General features: G+C 40.5%; 1 protein-coding gene across 1 annotated transcript; it reads right to left on the reverse strand.

The window, feature by feature from the left end:
* Positions 1 to 3,574: 3,574 nt before the first annotated feature.
* Positions 3,575 to 5,295, reverse strand: LOC115665659 (uncharacterized). The gene has a single exon (XM_030587511.2). It carries the CDS (start codon positions 4,802 to 4,804, stop codon positions 3,887 to 3,889), a length of 918 nt encoding a protein of 305 aa, XP_030443371.1. The 5' UTR covers positions 4,805 to 5,295; the 3' UTR covers positions 3,575 to 3,886.
* Between the last annotated feature and the right edge of the window lie 16,535 nt (positions 5,296 to 21,830).

Consider the following 21,830-nt stretch of genomic DNA (forward strand, 5'->3'; position numbering starts at 1 on the left):
ATTTGAAGAAGTTGGACCTTTTCTAGAGCTCGTCAAGAGCCAGCATCTCAACTTGTTTCTGTCCTATGAATGGCCGCTTCATCTTGCGCATCATGTATCCCAAATTTTGCATTTTTAACCATGTCCACTGCCAGAAGTAAAGAGTGGAGTGTCCAATTCTTCATCCTCCATCGTCTGCTGGCCTATTTCCCTAAAAAAAACCAACTTTAAGGCTCCGTTCGTTTGGCAAAAAATATTCTTCCGGAAAATATTTTCCGGTGTTCGGGGGGCGGAAAACGTTTTCCGTGAGAAAATATTTTCCTTCCCCCCTCACAAAATAGCCTAAGTCTATGGAAAATGACTTCCGCTTCTTCAAAAGCGGAAATCATTTTCCGAAGCTTCTTCTTCTTCTTCTTCACTAAGGTCGCCGGCAGCCGTCGCCGGTCGCCGCCGCCGCCGCCGGTCGCCGGTCCCTGCCGCCGCCGCCAATCGCCGGCCGCCTCTGCCGATCGCCGGTCGCCGGCCGCCTCCGTTGGTCACCGGCCGACGCCGCCGTCGTCGCCGGACGCCGGTCGTCGCCGTTGGCAAAAAATATTTTCCAAAACTTTTTCATATTGATCGCCGAACACCGGAAAATTATGTTCCGGGAAAACATTTTCCAGGAAAATGACTTCCGGGAAAATATTTTCCAAAAGGAGAATATTTTTCGCCAAACGAACGGAGCCTAAATCAAGTTCCAAATCTGTTTCGAATTTTTTTTGTCTAAGAAAAAACCTCAAACTGTAGGTCCAGTCCCAAATCTGCCTCAACTTTTATTTGTTTAAAAAAAATCCCAAACTTTAAGTCCAGTCACAAATCTACCCTAAATTTTGTTGTGTAAAAAAAATCAAAATTCAATTTATTTTTAAAAATATATCCCTATGATTCAGTCCCAACTTGACGTGGCACTTTCACATCGATAACAAATTCATATCAACAAAGTAATGGGGCTTTTTTTTAGACAGAAAAGTTTAGGGAAAATTTGGATTGAACCTAAAAATTGGGTTTTTTTTAAATTAAAAAAAATTGAGGTGGATTTATTATCGTCCCTAACTTTCATATCCTAGAACAATTTTATTTTGGAGAATTTCAACAATTTGTATTGGGTTTGATTTGTTATCGAAGTGAAAATGCGACGTCGGTTTGTATCTATCACCACATTACTTTGTTAATGTGGATTTATTATCGACATGGAAGTACCACGTCAAGTTGGGACTGGATTACGGGGGTATAATTTTAAAAATAAATTGAAATTTGCTGATTTTTTTTACACAACAAAATTCTGGGCAAATTTGGGACTGAACTCAATTTGGAGTTTTTTTAGACAAAAAAAAGTTTGGGGCAGATTTGTAATTTGACCTAAAATTTGAGGTTTTTTAGGGAATTCACTCACTGTATGCTCGTGTTTGTCATTATTATTTTCTTAAAAGAAAAAAAACAACTTTAGTCACTGGAGATATATTACAGGGAACTCTGGTGAAGCTAGGGTCTTGTTTTAATCGAACCGGTTAGGACCCGACCATTCTTCTGATTGGAGGGGTTACAAATATGGATATTACCCACTATGGACGATGTTCATATTCGTAGCCCAGGTCTGTATGATCGAGGAAAACACGATACATTTATTCACTCCTGCTTCCACAGGAATCACCCTTAGCATGTTAGAGTTAAACCATTCACTTCATTGTTCTCATTGGATAGAGAGATCATGAATCACTCAAGGCCAAAACTAGTTTGGCATGGGTATAGGACCACTGGCCAATGAGCCACAATAACATAACGGAACCTACGTCGACTGTAGGGGAAAATTCTAAACGTATTACATGTCAGGTACTAAATGTATTGCAGTTTTTCTAATTTAGTCATAAATTTTTCAATTTTGCCAATTGAGTCTTAAATATTTTCACGTTTTGTCAATTGAGTCTATCAGACCAATTTTAACCAAAAATTGCTGACGTAGATGCCGACCGTTTTACGTGACACGGCTGGCGTCAAATTAGGGTGAATTTGCTTAGATAGCTCTATTCGAGGGAAATAAATCTCGATTGTCGTTCCCCTTCCGATAAACTTGACATGTATCCGTTGGGAATCATGTCCTATATTCGCTCTAACGTCTGTCTATAGTACTTATTGCTTGACTTGCCCGGAGTCACTTCACTTCTTTTGTAGCGATAATGACACAAAAATTAACCGAACTTTGGTCAAGTGTGTAATGTCGTCCCCGAATGTTTAATTTATTCAATGTTATCATTAAACTATCTATAAATGTTCATTTTAGTTCTTAGATTATATAAAAATGTTCAACGTCGTCCTTCCGTTAATTTAAATTAATGGAAATTGCTGATAAGGCTTCCAATTTGTTAAGTTTGAAAAATTGCAGGTGAATTATCAAAGTAAGATTTTTATCTCCAATCAAGATATAATAATTGCAAATAATGATGAACTTGTTAACACCATAATTTTTTTTCCTTTCCTAGAGTGGACGGATAAAATGATGAACATTTTGACTCATCAATTTTAAGAATTTAACTCATGATATATTAATCTAAGTTATCAAATGACGTATGATTTGTCATTTGAATAAATCGAGAATAAATGGGATATGCTTACTAGAAGTCCTAAAACTTATTGCCAAAGTGCAATTCAGTTCTAAAATTTGTAAAAAGTACAATTGAGTATTAAAACTTGTCAAATTGGTTCAATTGAGTCTTAAAGTTAACACCATCCAATTTGACTAATAGAAAATGCTGACGTAACTTTTTCTATTATTTTTTATACCTTATATGGCAATGGCGTGGCTTTTTCTTAATTATTATTTTAATATTTAATTTTATTTAAATTAAATTTAAAAACAAGCTAAATTTTAAAAAATTTTAAAAAAAAGGGAGGAGGAGGACAGGCGAGGAGGGAGGGGGCCCTCGCCTGCCGTCGACGAGGGTCGCCGGCCCTTGACCGGGGCCCCGCGACCCCTGCCTACCGTACCCCCATCCTTGCCAGCCCCTCCCAGCGATGGTGGGGCAGCGGCGGTGGCAGGGAGTGCCCTCCCTGCCTGTCCTCTTCCTTTTTTAAAAAAAAAAATATTTTTTAAATATTTAATTTAAATAAAAATAGTATTAAAAATCAAATTTTAGCCAAAACGACGTCGTTTTAGCCACGTCATCGTCATGTACGAGAAAAAAATATTAAAATAAGTCACGTCAGCATTTTCCGTCAGTAAGTTTTGACGGTATTAACTTTAGAATTCATTTGAATCAATTTGACAAGTTTTAGGACTTGATTGCACTTTTTACAAGTTTTAAGACTCAATTGCACTTTAATGACAAGTTTTAAGATTTTTAGTAAACATATCTCGAGAATAAATTAAAACTTTAGGTACGTCATCGCACGTTAAGTCAAAATTTATAAATATTTTATATCCGTAATTTCCCTAATTATTAATGATAGATGGAGTCTTATCGTTATCTCGAACCCTCTGGAAATTCACCTACAAATTTACTAAAGGCAAAACTTTCTAGAACGACTTTAATCTAATCCAATTGCCTAAAGCCTTATCCTATCTGAGACGTACAAAGCTTCTTCTAATCACGAGTCAAATCAATCAAAAGTCAAGATTGGCCATGTCGTCTCATCAATTCTCCAGGACCACACATCCACCAGGCAAAAAGTAATTCAAAGCCCAGACACCGTTGATTCTCTTCATCCAACGGTAGAGCGACGTTAGCCCGCTCGTGTCCACCGAACGTGTCGTGCACCGCCAGCCACCCGATGCAAATTTCCCGCGCAAATTCCCGTTATTATTTTTTAAAACGCAGAAAATTTGCGGAATATATTTTCCCCCTGTTTATTAATTATTTTTACTTTGATGTCATCATCTCGTAGGTACAGAGAGGCGGCCGTCGACGGCGTACTCGTCGAAGCCGACGCACCGGCACTTCACGCCGGCGGCGGCGGCGGGACCGCTCGCCGGTTCGGGATTGACGGTCCGGCGGTACGGGCCGAGCCACTTGTTCGTCATGTAGCGGCTCTTCCGCCATGGGGGCACGGACAGCTCTCGGCTCCTCAGCGACCTCTTGGCTTCGCAGCACATCACCTTGGCGATCCTCTTCAGCTCGTCGCCCGTTCCGACGAAGACCTCCGGCAGCGACCGCAGCAGCCTGCCGTACCGGCTCGTCGGCCGCGCGATCTCGAACTCGCCGGCGAAGCACAGGTCGACGAAGTACCGGCTCTGCTGCTGCCACGTGGCGGAGGCGGGGGCGGGGGCGGGGGCGGTGGCGGTGGCGGGGGAGGGACTCAGCACGTCGATGAACTCGTAGCTCCCGGCGGTGACGCCTCCCGATGACTCCCACCGCGACTTGCAGACCGCCGCATTGTGGCCGATCTCCAGCAGGTACGACATCACACTCCGCCTGAGCAGAGACTCGCTCGCGCTCAAGCCGGAGAACGCCTCCACCGCCCCAAGAACGTGACCCAGAAGAAGATCTCGGTAAGGGTCCTCGGCTTCGGCAGCGAAAGTCCGCGCCAGGACGTCCTCGAGCGAGTCGGGGACCGAGTCGGCTCTGTCCGGGTCGGGCTCGGTCCCCGGCTCGCGCGCCGTCGGGCCGCCGTCGCCCTCTTCGAGGAAGCACTGGACGAGCTCGGAGAGGCGGGGAGTGCAGTCCTCCCCGTCGTGCTCGCTGCCGCTGCTGACGTAGCTGAGCTGGCGGCGGTCGGCGCAGACGAGGAGCCGGGCCCGAGCTCGCTCGTCGAGGGGGTCGGTGACCCGCTTCGCCCGGGAGAAGCTCTTCATTAGCTTTCGCAAAATGCTTCTGGGTTTGGCTTTGGTCGAGAGATGATGGTTTCTTTCTGATGTTTCTTCTTCTTCCTTGCTTTTGCTTGAAGAAGTGTTGTTTTGTGCAGAGTGTTGTCAGGATGACTGTGGGGGGTGAAGTACACAGAGGAATCGAAGTGGAAGGACTTATAAAGAAGCGGAGAAGTGTCCATGCAAAGTGCAAAACAGTGGCCAAAAAGCAAAATCGCCAAAAGAATGTGTTTTGGAATATTCGTCTGGTAAAATATTTTAAGTTAATATTTTCTCCCTTTGGCTAGAAAGTTCAAAGATCGGTTGATTTGACTCTTGACTAGTTCTGAGTCCTTTTTTTTTAATGTGTGTCTTTTAACGTTTTGCAAATGGTGTGATGCAGCATGTATTTTGATTTCCATTTAACTCGAAATCTCTTTAAGATACAAGTAAGTATGTACGTATCGTTTTCCACTTCGAATAATACTTGGAATTTTGACGAGGAAGTACATATGTAACCTTTTTCATAGTTGAAAGTTGGGAAAAATGTAATCGGAATGTTTCTCTTTAAGGTCGAGTGGCTCGAGTTATCGACAAATGTAAACAATAACAAACAGATCTTTGTAAACTTCTTTATGTTATCGACAAACATAAACATTAACAAGCAGCTCGATGATTGTTTATTTTTGCACGGCTCATTCGATTTAGCTATCTTTCCTATCATGAATTTCTTGCAAATTTAAATTTACTTTTTGTTTAGGATAAAAAAAATTAGCCTCTTCTTCGCCACTTCCACTTCAAAAGTTCACTTTTGTGGTAAATTATTGAGATAGTATGAGAAAAAGAACATGAAGTCTCTTCATTTTCTATACGAAAGAATGATAAATTTTTCTTACCATCAATGAGACACTTTTCCACAGAGGGATAAAAGAAATCATGAGAGTATCTAAACCTATACGCAAAAACATTGACGCAAGAAAGTCATGCACGTCGAGGGACCTTGATATTTTTTTGATAAACATAAATATTGATTTTTTGTCAATTCAAAAAAAATGAAAAATTAATTGTCCTTTTAAAATAGTTTCTCATTTTATGCAAAACCTTGACTTAATTTAATTTCATCTTTTAAATTATCGCACTGGGGAATATGATTGTGATTTTATTTTGGCAAATCTTTGAAAAGGATCTCTTGTATTTCATCTTATCATGCCATAATCCATTATATGTATACGGTAGACTATTGAAAAGAAAAATTTTTGGTGGCAATATGCACACCGAAGATAAAATGCTTATACATATCCGGGTTAAAAAGTTGTTCATGTTCAAGATTATCTATATCCTATTCGACAATTAATCCATGAGTTTGCTCGACAACATGGAAAAAGAAAAATTATGTTTCTCGGAAAATTCTCTGTCCGACAAAGCTAATATGTCTAAAAGTAAATTCTAAAAATATAAAAAGAACATAGCACTTTTAATATGCACAATAATACCCACTTGAAGCATTTAAAAAAAGAAAAAAAAATTATGGCAACTAGATTTTACATAGAATTAGTAAAATTAGAGAAAAGGGAAAGTGAAACAAATCTGGGATTCACTCCTATAAATGCCAATTTGGATGATTGAAAATAATCATTTCTTTTAGGGGCTAATTTCAAAAAAAAAAAAACACCAACTTTACTTTGAATGACAATTCTAACATGAGTCCTAAATCTAGCTAGCGTGATGTAAAATTTTCAAATTGTTTGGGTAGGATTTGGGATTTAAGAGAATGTTGATAATTTATTATGAGATAAAAAAAAATTTGGGTCAGAATTGTCACTCAAAATAAAGTTTGTGCTTTTTTTTTTTAATTAGGCCTTTCTTTTAGTGAAAGTAGACCAGATGTAGTCATAAAGCGAGGAAGTAACCTCACTCTTTCTCAAAACTTAAAATAATGCGATTTTGCCTTTTGAAGTCCAAAGTGATTAGGAGGTTTAGGACTAAGATAATGTTTTTTTTGTTTTTTTCCATTTGTAAAAGGTAGGATTAGATCGAGTGGGAAGAGTATATGCGGGAGCAATATGCTACTCGCTTCCCCAACTGCGGGAGCATATCCGACGGCACCTGGGAAGGTTTATTCGTCGCGTACGGTCGTGTGACTTGCGCTCAGGATCGCAGACAAAGTGTTTAAGTACAAAAATATTTGAGGTGACTTCTTTCGCTTTTACATATGTGGAGCATATTCTTTTGTCGAAATGAGATCGATTCCATACGGCTTGCTGTCCTTATGTACCTCGAATTCGAACTCGGTTAATATATTTCGTTTGGTTATGTCGACCCCAAAAATGTCCACATGTTTAGTTGACATTCTCGGATGCGACTGACAAAGTCAAGTAATGGAGTCCACATTTTTAGATGCAACCGTCAAAGAGTAACCATCAAAGTAGTATAGTCGATATAATCGTTAGATAATAGGGTCACGTAACTTTCGAGTAGTGGACTTATGTGGATGTTAACATAGTGGAGTCTTCATAACTACAAGGTAATGGGGTCTTAGTAACTGTATGTGTAGCTATTGCTTGTGGGCTATAAATATTGAAGTGTACTCTTTGTAAGACCTACTCTAATCAATCACAAAACTCAACGTTCTTTTACAAATCTATTTTTATCTTTATTTTTCTGCAATTTACATGCCTGGCCACGATTATCTCCACTCTCTCTACCTTCAATTTTTTGGTCATCTACTTTCCTATCCAAAATCAACAAAGGACCCTTTGCAACCTTTATTGATTTCCATATCAATCCCCAGGAGATTTCGAAAGGTGCTTTGTCAACACTTTTCGATGAACCATCATTTTGGCAGGTTTGATGGGAATCATTTTTGTTAATTCGAAGAGACTATGATAGCAAGAACTAGAAATCAACAAAAGTCAACGATATTGTTGGCAACAATTAACAACCCGTTACCACAAATTGGTAATGAGGTTGCCATGCATTCTGAGTCCTCGGTCGCTGAAAGAGTGGTATAGGGTAACCGGAGGAAAGTTGATCTTCCGAGGCACCTCAATGAAAAATCTCTAGGGAAAGTTGCACCAATAACTGTGAATGATGCTCCTTCGAGGTTATGATCGTCCAATCAACTACTAATATTCTAAGCCAATCTAGTTATATCATGGTATGTTTTCAGTTCCTTTGCTTTTATAATGGAAACAATGTTCATCAAAATAATCTAGTTGATAATAGCAGCAAACCGGATTGGTCGACATATTGGAATTTGAAAATATTCATGACTTTTCCATCTTCACTAGCAAAGATGAACAGACGACCATTGAACATATTGGTCGCTTTTTAGCCGAATATGGAGAAGCGGGAACAAATAAATTTTTAAGACTAAGTTATTTTCTCTGTCTCTGTCGAAAATTGTTTTCACTTGGCATACTAATTTACCTCCTATTTCGATGGGTAATTTGGTGGAGATGGAAAAGACAATTCCACTTCTCAATTTTATAAAACGATACTTGATGTATCAATTGCTAATTTGGCCAAACTTTACCAATACAATAGTGAGTCAGACGATTGATTTATTGCTCAATTTAAGAAAGCTAAGAATAGGTGCCTCGCTTTGCTCTCTGAATATTTTTGCAAATTTGATCTTTTAACGGGTTGAAATTTAATTTAAGAGAAATAGTTGAAGGCCAAGACTTTGCTGATTTATTTTAAATGACAACTAGAGTGTCCAAGTATGAACAATTGCTTAAACACATAGATAAAGGGCCATGTGAAGACTTTATACAAAACGTGGCTTTAATGAAAAGATACGATTGAGATCATAAAGCTGACAAAGATAAAATTTGGCAAGGAAAAGTCAAATTTGCGGACGAGAGGGGGACATATGATGACCCTTGTATGTCTAATTTAAAAAAAATCAAATGATCAATGAAGCATTCAATTCCTTTGAGAGGAGTATATGTTGATACAAAAAAATGTCCAAGTGTTCAGCCGACATTCTCATATGCAACTGACAAAAAGGTAATCGTTAAGGAAGTGGAGTCGACAGCACCGCCGAGTAATGGAGTGTACAATCTCATATGCAATACGTCGAAGAGGTAACCATCAAGATGGTTGAGTCAATATAATTGTCGAGCGGTGAAGTTGATGTAATCGTCAAGTAGCAAAGTTCTAGCGATTGTCTGTGTAACCGTCGCTTGTGAGGAGTAAGTACCCTAATTGTACTCTTTGTAAGAGGCCGCCCTCAATCAATCACAAAGCTCAATATTCTTTTGCACATTTATCTTTATCTTTATCTTTATCTTTCCTTGCTGTTTACATAATTGCCTCAGTTGCTTCCAGATACATATCTTTAAATTTCTTATCATTTACTCTCTTGTTTAAAATCAACAAAGGACTCTCCGTAACCTTTTGCCGATTCTCACATTGATCCGCATTTCAGAAGGTACTTTGTTGACACTTTTCGGTGAAATAAGTTCATACCGTTTCTTGAACATTTTAGCTGAGTTTACATTCATTCGTTCACTTAAAGATGGTTGTTTGAGACGTTGTCATGAATTTTTGAAATACTTGGGACGGAGGTGGTCGTGCTCTTGAATTGCCAATGTCATCTCGTCACATCGCCTTGCCGAGAAAAATCACTGGTAGTTGGACCCTTTGAGTAAAAAACTGAAGGCACCATGTCAGTAACAACAACAAAATTCATTACAAAAAGGATCCTAAGGTGAACGGTGGATACAACAACAATAATTGCAATAAACCAAGTCTTCTTTCCCCTAAGGAAGGTCGGTCTGAATCTTACTATGCCGTTGTACCCGATTGGATTCACCGGGGGGGGGGGGGGTGGCGGCGGCGGCGGCGGCGGCTGTGTGGAAGGGAGCAATGTGCACGAGGAATACAACGTACTGCCTGAGGCGAGAGTCGCGATTCGTGTGTACAGCATGGGCTGGTTGTGGTGGGGTTGTTGCCTGGGCTCTTCGCCAAGGGAAAGGAACTGACAGACGACCTCCATCTTTATTTTATTAGGGCAACTATGAACTGATGTAATAATTTATCTTTATGTTTGTGGAAGATAAGGTAGGTGATCTCTAGTTCGTATGTGAACTAAAGTCCAATGCCCATTTGTGTTCTCATGACAGCATTCAAGAACTCGAGTAGCTCGACTTTTTCCCCTGAGAAATCTTGATTGACTACAGTGATATGAAACCCTTGTCAAAAATCGCCATTGAAAGGACGAGCGACATGGCTTCTTCTTTCTGGATTTAGAGCCAAGCGTTATCCTTCGTGATTTCATGTGGTTTGAGGCAATCGAACTCACTTATATACGCTAAAATATTGGATCAGATATGTTCATATGGTGATGCCCATCATACGTACGGTGTACAGACCAATGAAACCTTCCTAACCAAGCAGAGATTCTTGCCTAGACTCTAGGATCATAACCGGGTGCGATCATGGCCTTTGGTCATGTTGGGTTTGACTGGGGCTTCACGTCATTGAGGATTGTGATTGGCATGGTCCATGCACGCCCAGGTCCAAGCGAGAAATGGGCTATCATCGCACACTCTTGCTCCCTTCTCCAAGTCTAACGAAGCTTGTCCTAACTTGGTTTTCATATCATCCGTGACTTGATGAAGTCCAATGCTTTATAAGACTCCGAGTGAGTGGCTCTCAAGTCTCAATCCAAGAGGAGCTGCATGGGCCGACTTCATGGTTCACAACTGGCCATGGCCCTTCATGAGATTATCAAATAGGCCTGTGGGAAAGGATTGGGTGTTCAAAAAGAAGATTGATGAAGAGTCAAGGTCACTACTACTCATTGGTCATCAGCATGTGTTGAGAGGTGGTAAAACGAGTATCAACATCAAAGAGTTCTTTCATCTCAAAGCCATCGGTTAGAAGCAGAAGGAATCGCAAGGTGAAGATCAGTGGCAACTGCATCGAGTGATGGAAGGTGCGCTGTACGTTGGCCTCTTCGCATCCCCTAAAACCCGTGATTGAAAGGTCTTGCGAGCGAATGGAGTCTTGTTCGAAGTGACCATTTCGTTTGGACGAGAACTTCGAGTCTCTAGTTGTCGAAGTTGGAGGAATGAAAACTTGTCGTATGGCGAGAAAGATTGTAGAAACTACATTGAGAAAGTAAGAAAATCAAGGTACGAAATGGGGTTTGCTTACCACCGCCCTCAGCGGCTGCGCTGGCTTCGGGCTCCCCTCCCCCCACGAAGGGTAGGAGTTATGAACCTACGAGATGAATTATCTAGCTATTTCGAGATTTTGTCCACTATAAGGAAATGGTTTCATCAACGTTTTTCAATGCCAAAATATCAATTAAAAAAAAACCGTAAAATCAATTTCCTCCATTAAATCTATGTTTTTCAACAAGTAAAGAAAAGGGAGGAGCGATTAACACTAGCGATCATTTCTAAGCGCAACCATAAGAGTTTCACATCCGATACGAAGTTTGAAATCATAATTACTCCATATTACTTGTAACCTAAGAATCCGAAGTCCTCGAGCTCGTCACCCTAACCCTGCTTAAACTTTCTACGGTGTGGCAATTGCAATCCCTAAATCTCCACAATTTTTTTCTTAACGACGATTACCTTCCTGATCCCACTTAACAATAAATTCAGCAAAACCCAATGTGAAAAACCATACCGACAAAATATTGATCAACCGTGTCTGCATGTGGGTGGGTGGACCTCCTCTTCCCGGCCACAAAAGAAAACTTAAATCTTCTCCACCGAACGCTTAAACATATATAAGCTACTCTTAAGACGCAATTCAAATTTTTATATGAGACAAACAAGCAAAAGTGCAGAGTTTTAAGGTTTTGATATTGCCTTCATAAGCACTTAAATAGGGCTGTTAAGATAGAGCTGAGCTGCAGCTTCCCCCAGCATCACCTACAAAACAGTGTTTAATCAAAGCAACCTGCTCCCCCACCTCTTCCTCTCTTGCGTGTCCTGTCTCAAACCATGTTCTTTCCTTTGTACAAAGCTGCCATTAAAGTAATTAATCTGGGTGGGAGGGGTGTCATTCAAACTCGATGGAAGGACCTAACAGACACTTTTGTCTGTTCTCTCAGTGCAGTGGCCAAGGACAGGACAAAGCACAGACCACGGACGATGAGACCAGCAGCCAATGGATTCCAAACCATGCAACATAATTCGAGCGTGTACAGGAGTAATTGAATATATCATGACCCAAAAGTGATTCTGTTCCAAGAGAAGTTTGAGTGGGGCATATGGGGATGTTCTGTGATCAGCCAACAGTGCATTGCCTGATCTGTTGGAACTATATTTCCCAAGATGCCCTAATTTTTTTTTTTTATGTTTCAAAGCTCACTGGTGCCTCTCAATTGAAAACGAGATGAATACAAATGGACCCAATTATTGGGTTGTGCTTGTCCTCTTGGCATTGATGCTGGATTTATGTGCTTCAAAATAAACTAGATTATCTCTTTAACCGGGGACTCAGGTTTGGTTAGAGTTGGCAAAACCTATGAGTTGGTAGATGAGAATGATGCGTACCCTTTTCTTGGATCTTCATTAGGGTCTTATTAGCGTCGAAATATTAAGCAAAATCACTGACGACACATTTAGGAAATTTGATTATAACTTGATACGTATGTATCATTCGACCAGTGGTATTTGTAGACCAATAAAATTAAGAATGCTGATGGATTTGCATGTTTTGAACTTGTGCTAGTTCTTGGATATTTGTGACATGTAATTTTCAAGTAAGGGTTTGTCGTACGAACATGGATATAAAATTGCACACGAATTATTCGGGAGATAAAACGAAGATGCACAATCATATGTCTATCACATTATTACAAAATTAGGCCGACAGTGATTACACGCTGACTAACTTTAAATTTCCATATTCGTAATTTAATATTTGACATAATTGATGGATATATTATTATTTTTATTTCTCAAGACAAGTGCTAAAGATTTATAATGTTGTTACACGAATTCAAGTAGGAGAATAATACTGAGCAAGGACAATTTTAAAAGCTTAGTAGTGTCGACTTGGATAAACTTTTGGGCAAGTGAACAAGAATTGTAGAAACTTGTGTAGATTATTCCTAAAAATTTTCTATGTTCCTGAATTGTTCTCTGTAGAGATTTCTTAGACTCTTAATGCATCTCCGTCCTGTCGGCTCGTGCTCGGGCTCCACTAGGTTGTCCACTTCCAGTTGCTCTTTTGGCTCAAGCGGTGACGATCGTGGGAAGAAGCAGCGGCCTCGCGATCCCGGTGACTGTAGCTCGACCAAAGACTGCGTGTTCTGCAGGATCACTCTCGGCGAATCCCCACCTTCGAGGTATTTGGTAGATTTTGATTGTGGTAATCCTAATTCGAGGACGGATAGTTGTTTTCTTCGAAGTCGAAGCTCATTTCGCTTAGCTGTTCTTGCGCCCCGGCCAAAGTCCATCTAGGTCATGCCTAGGTCCATCGAGGCTAGATCTAGGACACTAGTGCCTATGCCCGGGACGCCAGGCCCGAGTTCTGGATGCTCATGCACGGGTTCATTTAGGCTAGATATGGGACACCAGTGTCTATGCCCGGGACGCCAGGCCCGGGTCCTGGATGCTCATGCACGGGTCCATCGAGGCTAGGCCCTAGACCCCAGCGCCCATGCCTAGGGTTCACAACTTCCGATCCTAGGTCCATTGAGGTTGGGCCTAGGACTCCCATACTCGTGCCTGGGTCCCCTATGCCTCCGCCCCAGTCATCAATGCCAAGCCCGAGCGCCGAGGCATGGGCGCCAAGGTCTTGGGCCTGACCTCAATGGACTCAGGTCCAGGCGTAGGGTTCAGGGCTCGGCCTCGATGGACATGAGCAGGGGCATCCGTACCGTAGTCTCAAGCCTGGCCTTGATTGACTCAGGCTCAGGAGCTGGGGTCCTAGTCTCGGGTCCGGGCACTGGGTCCCTAGCCTAGGTCCTACGAGGCCCAAGTGCCGAGGACTTGGGCCCAGGCTCTATAGATTGGGGTTGAGGCGCCAAGGAGCCGGGCACAGGCATCAAGTTCTTGGGCTCGATTTCGGTGGATCCAAACAAGTGCCTGTGCTCATGCTAGGGAGTCGAGGATCCGAGCTTGAGACCTTGGTGTCTGTACCGGGTTCCTTGGCTACCACCAAATCCTGAATATTGTATGTATATTTAGAAAATCTTTGATTTATTTTCAAACACTGAAAAAAATTATCATTTTCCTGAAAATGACTTTTTGGAAATCATTTTTAAGAAATGTCACATTTTTCGAAAAACAAACGGAGCCTATATCGAGATTCTAAACCACATAAGTGATTGAATTTAGTACATCATAAATAGAGGTGACCAACGACCGATAATTCATCTAGACCCGAAAGGCAAAAGGGCGGGATTCAATATCGTCTTTACATGAAAAAGCTCAGCTCGCCCCACTTTGATTCGAGCTCGGGCCCTAGACCGACCCGAATCTTCCCGGCTCGGCTCTGTCACATCCAATGATCGCCAGAGAGAGAGAGAGAGAGAGAGAGAGAGAGAGAGAGAGACATCTGCCGTTGCCTGGTCAGCCACGCCATGGGAGTAATGAAGAAGCAAGTTGCGGGAGTTGTTGGGTTTTGACTGGTTTCAGATTACACAAAAGACAAGACGCCCCCAACAGAACCTCAAGTACAATAATGATCTCGCTAGACATTTCTTAAAACACAAATCTTTGCGTGTGAACTACCAGTTAATCGTAAATTATGCTAGGTTCTTCTTAGTAATTCTCTTCAAGATCCAAAGTTTGTTTCCCAGCAGCTATTTTCCCCCTTTGTCTTCTGTCTCTTTCCACCAAGCTGTCGAGTTCTCTCAGCAGAAATTTTATTAGCTGATAATGCGTGTTTTGAAGACCCCACTTTCAAGATTGTTCTGATATCACTCGAAGTACGACCTGGGCTAAGATCACATATTTAAATGAGAGCCAAGGCAGGATCATTCTATACGAAGTACTTCTCAGTTTCTTAATTGGTATTACATGTCATGAGAATCATGAGTGGGTGCTGGTCTTATTACGCAGGGAGATGACAAAAGTGCTGCTGCCCACTAGGGCATGCTTTTGGTGGGGGGTATGGAGATGTTTCTATAAAACTCGCAAACTGTTTCTGAAATTGACTGGGCACTGATCTTGCATTGCCGGGTCAGCCATGAAACCTCGAATCTTTCTTGAACCTTTTGCGGAAACCAAAAGTGCAAGAGGGTTCTCTTTCTTTCTAGTGAATGATTGTGCCATTACATGACTTGGGGATTCTTTCCTATACTCGAGGTGCAGAAGATAAAAAAGACAAAATAGCATATCAACCACGCTCTTTCCTTCACACCCAAGAAAAAGACACTTTTGAAATATTCGTCAACTGGTTGATTTTGCCCACTGTATTTCCCCTCCCTCGTGCGCTAGAAAATGCTGGCAAAGAGTGGTGAAATGGCTAAGGGCGATGTACTTGTGGACCAAATTGCAATAGAAAATGTCTTTTCTAGTTGAACTACCATAGGCAACGAAGGAAAAAAGAATTAAAATTTGCTTCTGTATTTAGTAAGGCAATGGGAGTTAGGTTTCTGATATGGCAACCTCATGCTCTGCACTCTTCCATACCAGGAAAAGAACAAAATAGCAGATCTTTGATAGTGATTGATTGTGGACTGTGATTTTTTTTCCTTCATTGCTGCTTCTCCAATGTCCTAAGCAACTCCACTAGCTGCTTCATGGACATTGTTAATCATTTATACTTTCACTCAGTGTGTGGAGTTTGACCTGTTACCATCTTTGTACTTAGGGAAGCAACACAAAATAATGGTTTTGCCAATGAGTATGGCAAAAACAAATTAAGCATATGAGGGAATAGTCTCTTGCTGCATTACTTAGCACCAACTTGGAGACCCCATAGAGGTGTATCTCCAGTGTTCAAGGGCGATGTGTGGGTGGATTTATGCGGGAATAGAGAGGGATAGCTCTCTAGCTCTTTGTAGGCTAAAAAAGGCAACTTACCAAGAAGAAGAAGAAGAAGAAGAACCTCACATTACCAACTTACTGAATTAAAACAAAAGCCCACAGAAAACAAGTTGAAACCTTGGCCCCGTGAAATCCGAATTATTGCATGTTCCTGTTCTTTCCTCGGTTGTGAAACACAGTGAAAGTGACGACTGATGAGCATGCAAAACAAAAATCAATGGTGTCGAGTATAGAGTAGGCATCAACGAGTCCTGCCACTTGAGACGTGACATTACGGGATGGAAAGTTCATCGTCTCGAGACTATCTTCAAAATACCCTTTCTCAAATATGTGATCAGACATTAGTTATGTGTACTGATTGCTCCTTTTAGCAAATGATACGAGGGAAGATTTTTTGGTCAATTACAAGCTGCGGGCTGTAAATTTTGGTTAAACTTGTGATCTTCTTTTCAAGATCAATCATCATTAAACACCCTTTTTCTTCCTCCTTTTCTCGGGGAAAATATTGACTGATCATAACAATCGGCGGTGCGATTTCAGAGCTAGCTTGTAGCCGCTTTCTTTGATTTCCAATCCAGCTTCCCATCTCCATTGAATTCAATGCCTCGCTTGCTCGTGCGCATCGCAATGTCAAGAAACGAGTTAACCGAATTCAAAACCGGTGAATTAAATAAAGGGCACTGATGAAACATCCACATCCCACTTCCACTCCCACTCCCACCCCATGCATTGCATGGCCGTGAACGACCACCGACTGAATTAACATGAAAGGTCTCTGTGACAAAAAGCCGACTTTGTCTCCATTCCAAACCCTTTAATGGCCTTACGGGAACTTCCTTTGACTGGTGCAGTTGGAAATTAATGCGTTGGAGACCCAAATAAACGAGGGAAAGAGAAAGAGAAAGAAAAAGAAAAGTGCAGGTGGAGCTAGGAAAATCTGTGATGTAGCAATCATTTTCCGGGGGATGTTCACAGATATCTGAAATATTTAAGGCCGTGACGTCCCCCAGAATACTCTCTCTTCTCTTCTTTAATTTTTTTGCTTTTCTGTATTGTTTGACTGTGGATTGCCGTGGAGTTTCCCTTTCAGAAATCCCAGTGGATGATCATTAGCTTGCAGGGATGTCACAGGCAATAATGGAATGCGTACGTTTGCGGGCATGGCCGAGGAGGAATAGTTTTGAGTTATATTGAAAAGAGAATAGGAAGTGTGCAGTGGCAAGCGTTTAAGAAGCCCTGGACAAAGCACCGAGCATGCACTTTTTTAGTGGAACCTGTGAACCCAAAAGAAAATGTTCTTCATTTATATATATGTGATGAAGTGAATCTAGACCGTTATATTTCATATGAGGTCTCACGCCGCAGGTTCAATCAAATTTAACTATCGAGATTCAATTTAGTACTGTACATCATATAACACACACAATATATATACACACATACAATGAATTGAATCTAGGCCATTAGATTTGATGGGTCTCATGTAAAGTCCCACGTAGGTTCGATCAAATTTAACTATCTAGATTCAATTTAGTACATGTGCATCATATAACGCATGCTATATATATACACACACACAATGAATTAAATCTAGACCGTTAGATTTGGAGGGTCTCATATAGCGTCCCACGCAGGTTCGATCAAATTCAACGATCTAAATTCAATTTAGTACATGCACATCGTGCCACACACTCACCAAATGATTCTTCTCTCTCCGGGTCGAATAGATTGTAACTACGTTTTGTATGCGAACAGTAAAGAAAGAGAGAACGAGTTCATTTACAAACAGAACTAAGTATCGATAATATAATATGTATCCCGCATAATCAAATATAAAATTGCCCAATCGACGTAAGACTTGCTTTAAAAAAGTGAAAAAAAAAATTAACGCCATAAGTAGTAAAAGAAAGCTCCTAATCTAAGGTTATAACCAAAAATAAAAAAGCAAAAGTAAAAAGATCCAAGGGACAAAAAAGATGGGGGGAAGGAAGGAAAAGGTGTTGTGGAATGGATGGCCACGGGACTTGCCCGAAAAGGCAAAAGAAAAAATATAATATATATTATATATATGTAAGTATGTATCGTGTTGAACGTTCATTAATGTGTAATTGCTTAGAAAACTCAATTTATTTACGTCTACATGACATCGGAATACCGTCATCGAGGTATTAAATTTACCTACCCAAAACTAAATTAAGGACGAACTTTACCTATATTTGTCATCAAAGTGTATAAAGTCAAAGATCAGGGGCAAAATCGAAGGTATAAATGGACCTACATCTCTACCGCTCGTGAAACCATAACCTAATTTTATGATTTTTCGTGCCAAAAAGACGAAGATGCCCCTCCCCGGACTATCGCCGTTTTTTCGGGTTTTTCTTTGGTCGATGTAGGAAAATAGAGCCTTTTCCTTTTTGTCCCTCAGAAATCGGGAACGAGTTATGCAATACGGTTCGAATAGAACTTTGTATTAATCAAATTTCAAGATTAATCAAAACCATCTTAATGTGCATTATGATGTAATTATGCGAAAAAGAAAATTGGTTGGAGGAGGAGTCGGTGCACCATGGGAACCCGACAATGATCCGGTTGCCTGGGGAGTGCGAGAATGGATCATTGACCAGACCCGAGACACACGTTTGAGTTGAGGACTATGCTGAAATAGATTATTTTTTTTATATTTTTTTTGGTCGGGAGAAAAATGGATTATTCTTCAATGGATGCAAAGTCTTCACTTTTTTCCACTTCCCCTTCCACCGCCTTGGAAATTAATGAATTTTACTTTTCAAAACGGACCCTTTATTTAATTTTTTAATATGGTAGTGCTTGCTTCCGGGAAAGTTATCAAAAAAGTCATAAAACATATTGCAATTGTACTGATTCAGTCATAAACCTTTTTTTTTTGCCAATTGAGTATTAAACATTTTTGCATTTGTGCTAATTTAGTCAATCCGGCCAATTTTTGTCAGAAATAACTGTCATGGACACCAACCATCCTACGTGGCGTGACCTCGCCAATGGCTGGGCGAGGCTCGCCCTCACCAGATCTAGCGAGGTTAATCCTGCCGGTTGCAACACGTAGAAAAAAGAAAGAGAAAGAAAGAAAAAAAGGAAAAATGAAAAAATATTATTAAAAAATATCCAAAGTCAATGTCGGCCGCGTCATGTAAGACGGTTGGCGTCAATGTCAGCAGTTTCCGGCCAAAATTGGCCGGATAGACTGAATTGACACAAATGCAAAATGGTTACAACCCAATTGGCAACAACAAAAAAAATGTTTAAGATTGAATTGACGAATCACAATGCTTAGGACTTTTTTTTTTGTAATTTTCCCGCTTACTTCGCGCTGCAATTTTGCTGGTGGATTTGCCTTAAAGGTATGTGTTAAAACCTAAAGTGATGATCAATTATTCTGTATTGACTACAATCATGAGGCCCTAAATTAGGGCAATCGATTTTAATTATTTTCAGTCGGATATTTATTGCTCGGGATTGAAATTTAATGCTAGAAAATGTAATGAGAAAATTTTGCTGATTGCGGAAATGAAACCCTCTTGTGCCATCATACCGATGGAAAGGGACTAGTCAAATTGGTCCTCAGTCGCTCCTCAGGTTCAGTCAAAAAAAATTGGGCAAAAGCACACATCGATCTGCTCACTGCCCCATGCCTTGGGACTGCATTTATAGTGCTTTGAGATGTCAAGTATGTTAATTTATTGCAACTGCAAAAGAAAAGGAAAAGAAAAGAAAGAGATCGGTTGATGAATAGTTTTCAACCATAATTCTTATGAAAAATTCTAGTGCATCGTTTTCACCGGGCTCACATGGGAATGCGCCCTTAAGGACAACCGGAGAGATTTAGGAGTTAAGGTGCGCGAAAGCTGGTCTGAACACCGTTTAAATGTTATACCAAAAAAAATAAATTAGGGAAGTGCAAAAGATGTATCTCATTTTTCAACCGGTGGCACACGTGCATACTCATATAACACTCGCTCGAGTTTTACAATTAGAGACTGCTTTGCACCTTTATGATCAATTTATTGTTGTGTGTTCCTTGTATACAAAAATGCCATTTTCTTTTCAAAAAATTTGCATCCAAAATCCTAAACTTCCCATCTAGGGGTGTGCATCGGTCCTAGTCTAGCCCGGAAATCGGACCGAACGGCTAGTTCGTGAGGGATCAACGGACCAACCAAGATTTTTTATTTTTTTATTTTGATGCAAACCCTACTTAGTAATTTGTTTTTTTTTTTATCTTAATGTAGGAAAACTCCTACTTGTAGAGAATAGAAGAAACCCATAAAAAAGAAGAAGAAATCACAGGTACGAGATCGACCCTGAAATTGGACCGAATTGGTTCCCAATGAATCGGCTTTGCCTAATTCGATTTTAGATTCTAGGATGAAAATCCACCCATCCCTCACCCTAGAAACGATTATGCCTTTTTTCACTCATACAAAAAAATTCAAAGTAAAATGAAAATCGAATCATCCAAATCCTAATCTGACCCGCCCAAATAGAAGGACTGATGATACGAAATATCAACGAATTGAAAGGCTATCATGATTCATGATTTTGGTTAATTGATGGGGTTAAAAGAGCCTTTCTAAGCTTCCATTCCTTCCATCAAAAAAAAAAAAAAAAGCTTCCATTCCTTGGATTTTCGAAGAGGACAAGATCTAGAGACAGAAACCACTGAAGGGAACAGAGAAAAGTTTTGGAGGGGAATCACAAGGCCACGGAGAAAGAAAAAGTTTTCAGTAGGCTTTGGCCCCAATAGAAGAAATTGCATAGGGAATCGATCTCGTTTGGATTATTACCAGAGCAGACATGGAACACAACCATGTACCTTTGCCTGAAAGCATAAACTTTTTTTTTGTTTTCTTGTTTTTATATTTAATTAGGGGTGTCCAATCAATTAATCCTTTAACCAACGCGGCGGTTCCTCCTCTTAATCATGTCGAGTAATTATAGGACCGTGTAGGTTCGCGACTCCGTAGGGTTGGGGCTCGAGCAATCGGGGGGACGGCCGAAAGAACGATTTGAGCTCGAGATCTCTTGCTTCTTGTGACATCAATATCAATATGTGTATGATAGAAGAATACTCATATAAACACCTTATTAATCCATAGCAAAAGAATCATTTTGCATCTACAATCAACGAATTACATTCGTAAAAGGGAAAAACGACACAATTAGTCTTTGAACTTCAGTTTAATGTGTAATGTTATTCCAAAACTTTTAATTTGTTCAATATGATCTTTGAACTTTTGGTACATAATCAATCTAGTCCCTAAACTATATGAAAATATTTATTATTATCCCTTAAGTTGAATTAATGGAAGGATAACATTAATAATTTTCATATAGTCTAGGGACTAGATTGAACATGTACCAAAAGTTCAGGAATCATATTGAACAAATTAAAAGTTTCGGGATCACATTGCGCGTTGGGATAAAGTTCAAGAATCATATCGAACAAATTAAAAATTCACATTACACATTACACATTTTGCTAAAGTTCGGTGACTATTCGTGTAATCATCCCTTCTTAGAATGAATTAGAGCAGAAGCGATCAAATTGTGAGGATGTTTCCAAAAAGTTCTTTTCTTTTCAATTTCAAATGGATAAAAGAGGAGACATTATTATCACGACTATTATTGTGCACGGTGCCTGAATTATGTTGAGCAATGTGAAAACTACAGGATTGAAGCTTTTTACCAACAGATAGTCAACACCTTCTGGCAAAAGAAACAAATGGTCAACACCGTCGATGGAGCATATCCCTCTCTTTCTCCCACCGTCGATCGTTTCTGGGACGATCCATGATTGCAGTCGCGAACCTTCTCGGCAGAGCAGGAGCTGTGAAACACGACCCCCTCTCTGTCTCTCTGAACTGCGAAACGCGATCCCTTTACTGAGTTTACTCTCCGTATATGTGGGGGCAGCGGACAAGGATTTAGAAATTTCAAGAGCGATGACATCAACTTTACGGTTTGGCTTGACGTCCAGGGGCCGGTGACACCCGTCTCCGCCATTTCCGGATGAAGAAGACGGTGAGAGA

Source organism: Syzygium oleosum, unplaced genomic scaffold (genome assembly GCF_021117445.2).
Source record: "Syzygium oleosum isolate NSW1041296 unplaced genomic scaffold, Sole_v2.1 Sole_v2.01, whole genome shotgun sequence".
In the NCBI taxonomy this organism is placed as follows: Eukaryota; Viridiplantae; Streptophyta; class Magnoliopsida; order Myrtales; family Myrtaceae; genus Syzygium; species Syzygium oleosum.

Coding starts and splice junctions, on each gene's coding strand:
- LOC115665659 (XM_030587511.2), bottom strand. CDS start 4,804: ATGAAGAGCTTCTCCCGGGCGAAGCGGGTCACCGACCCCCTCGACGAG.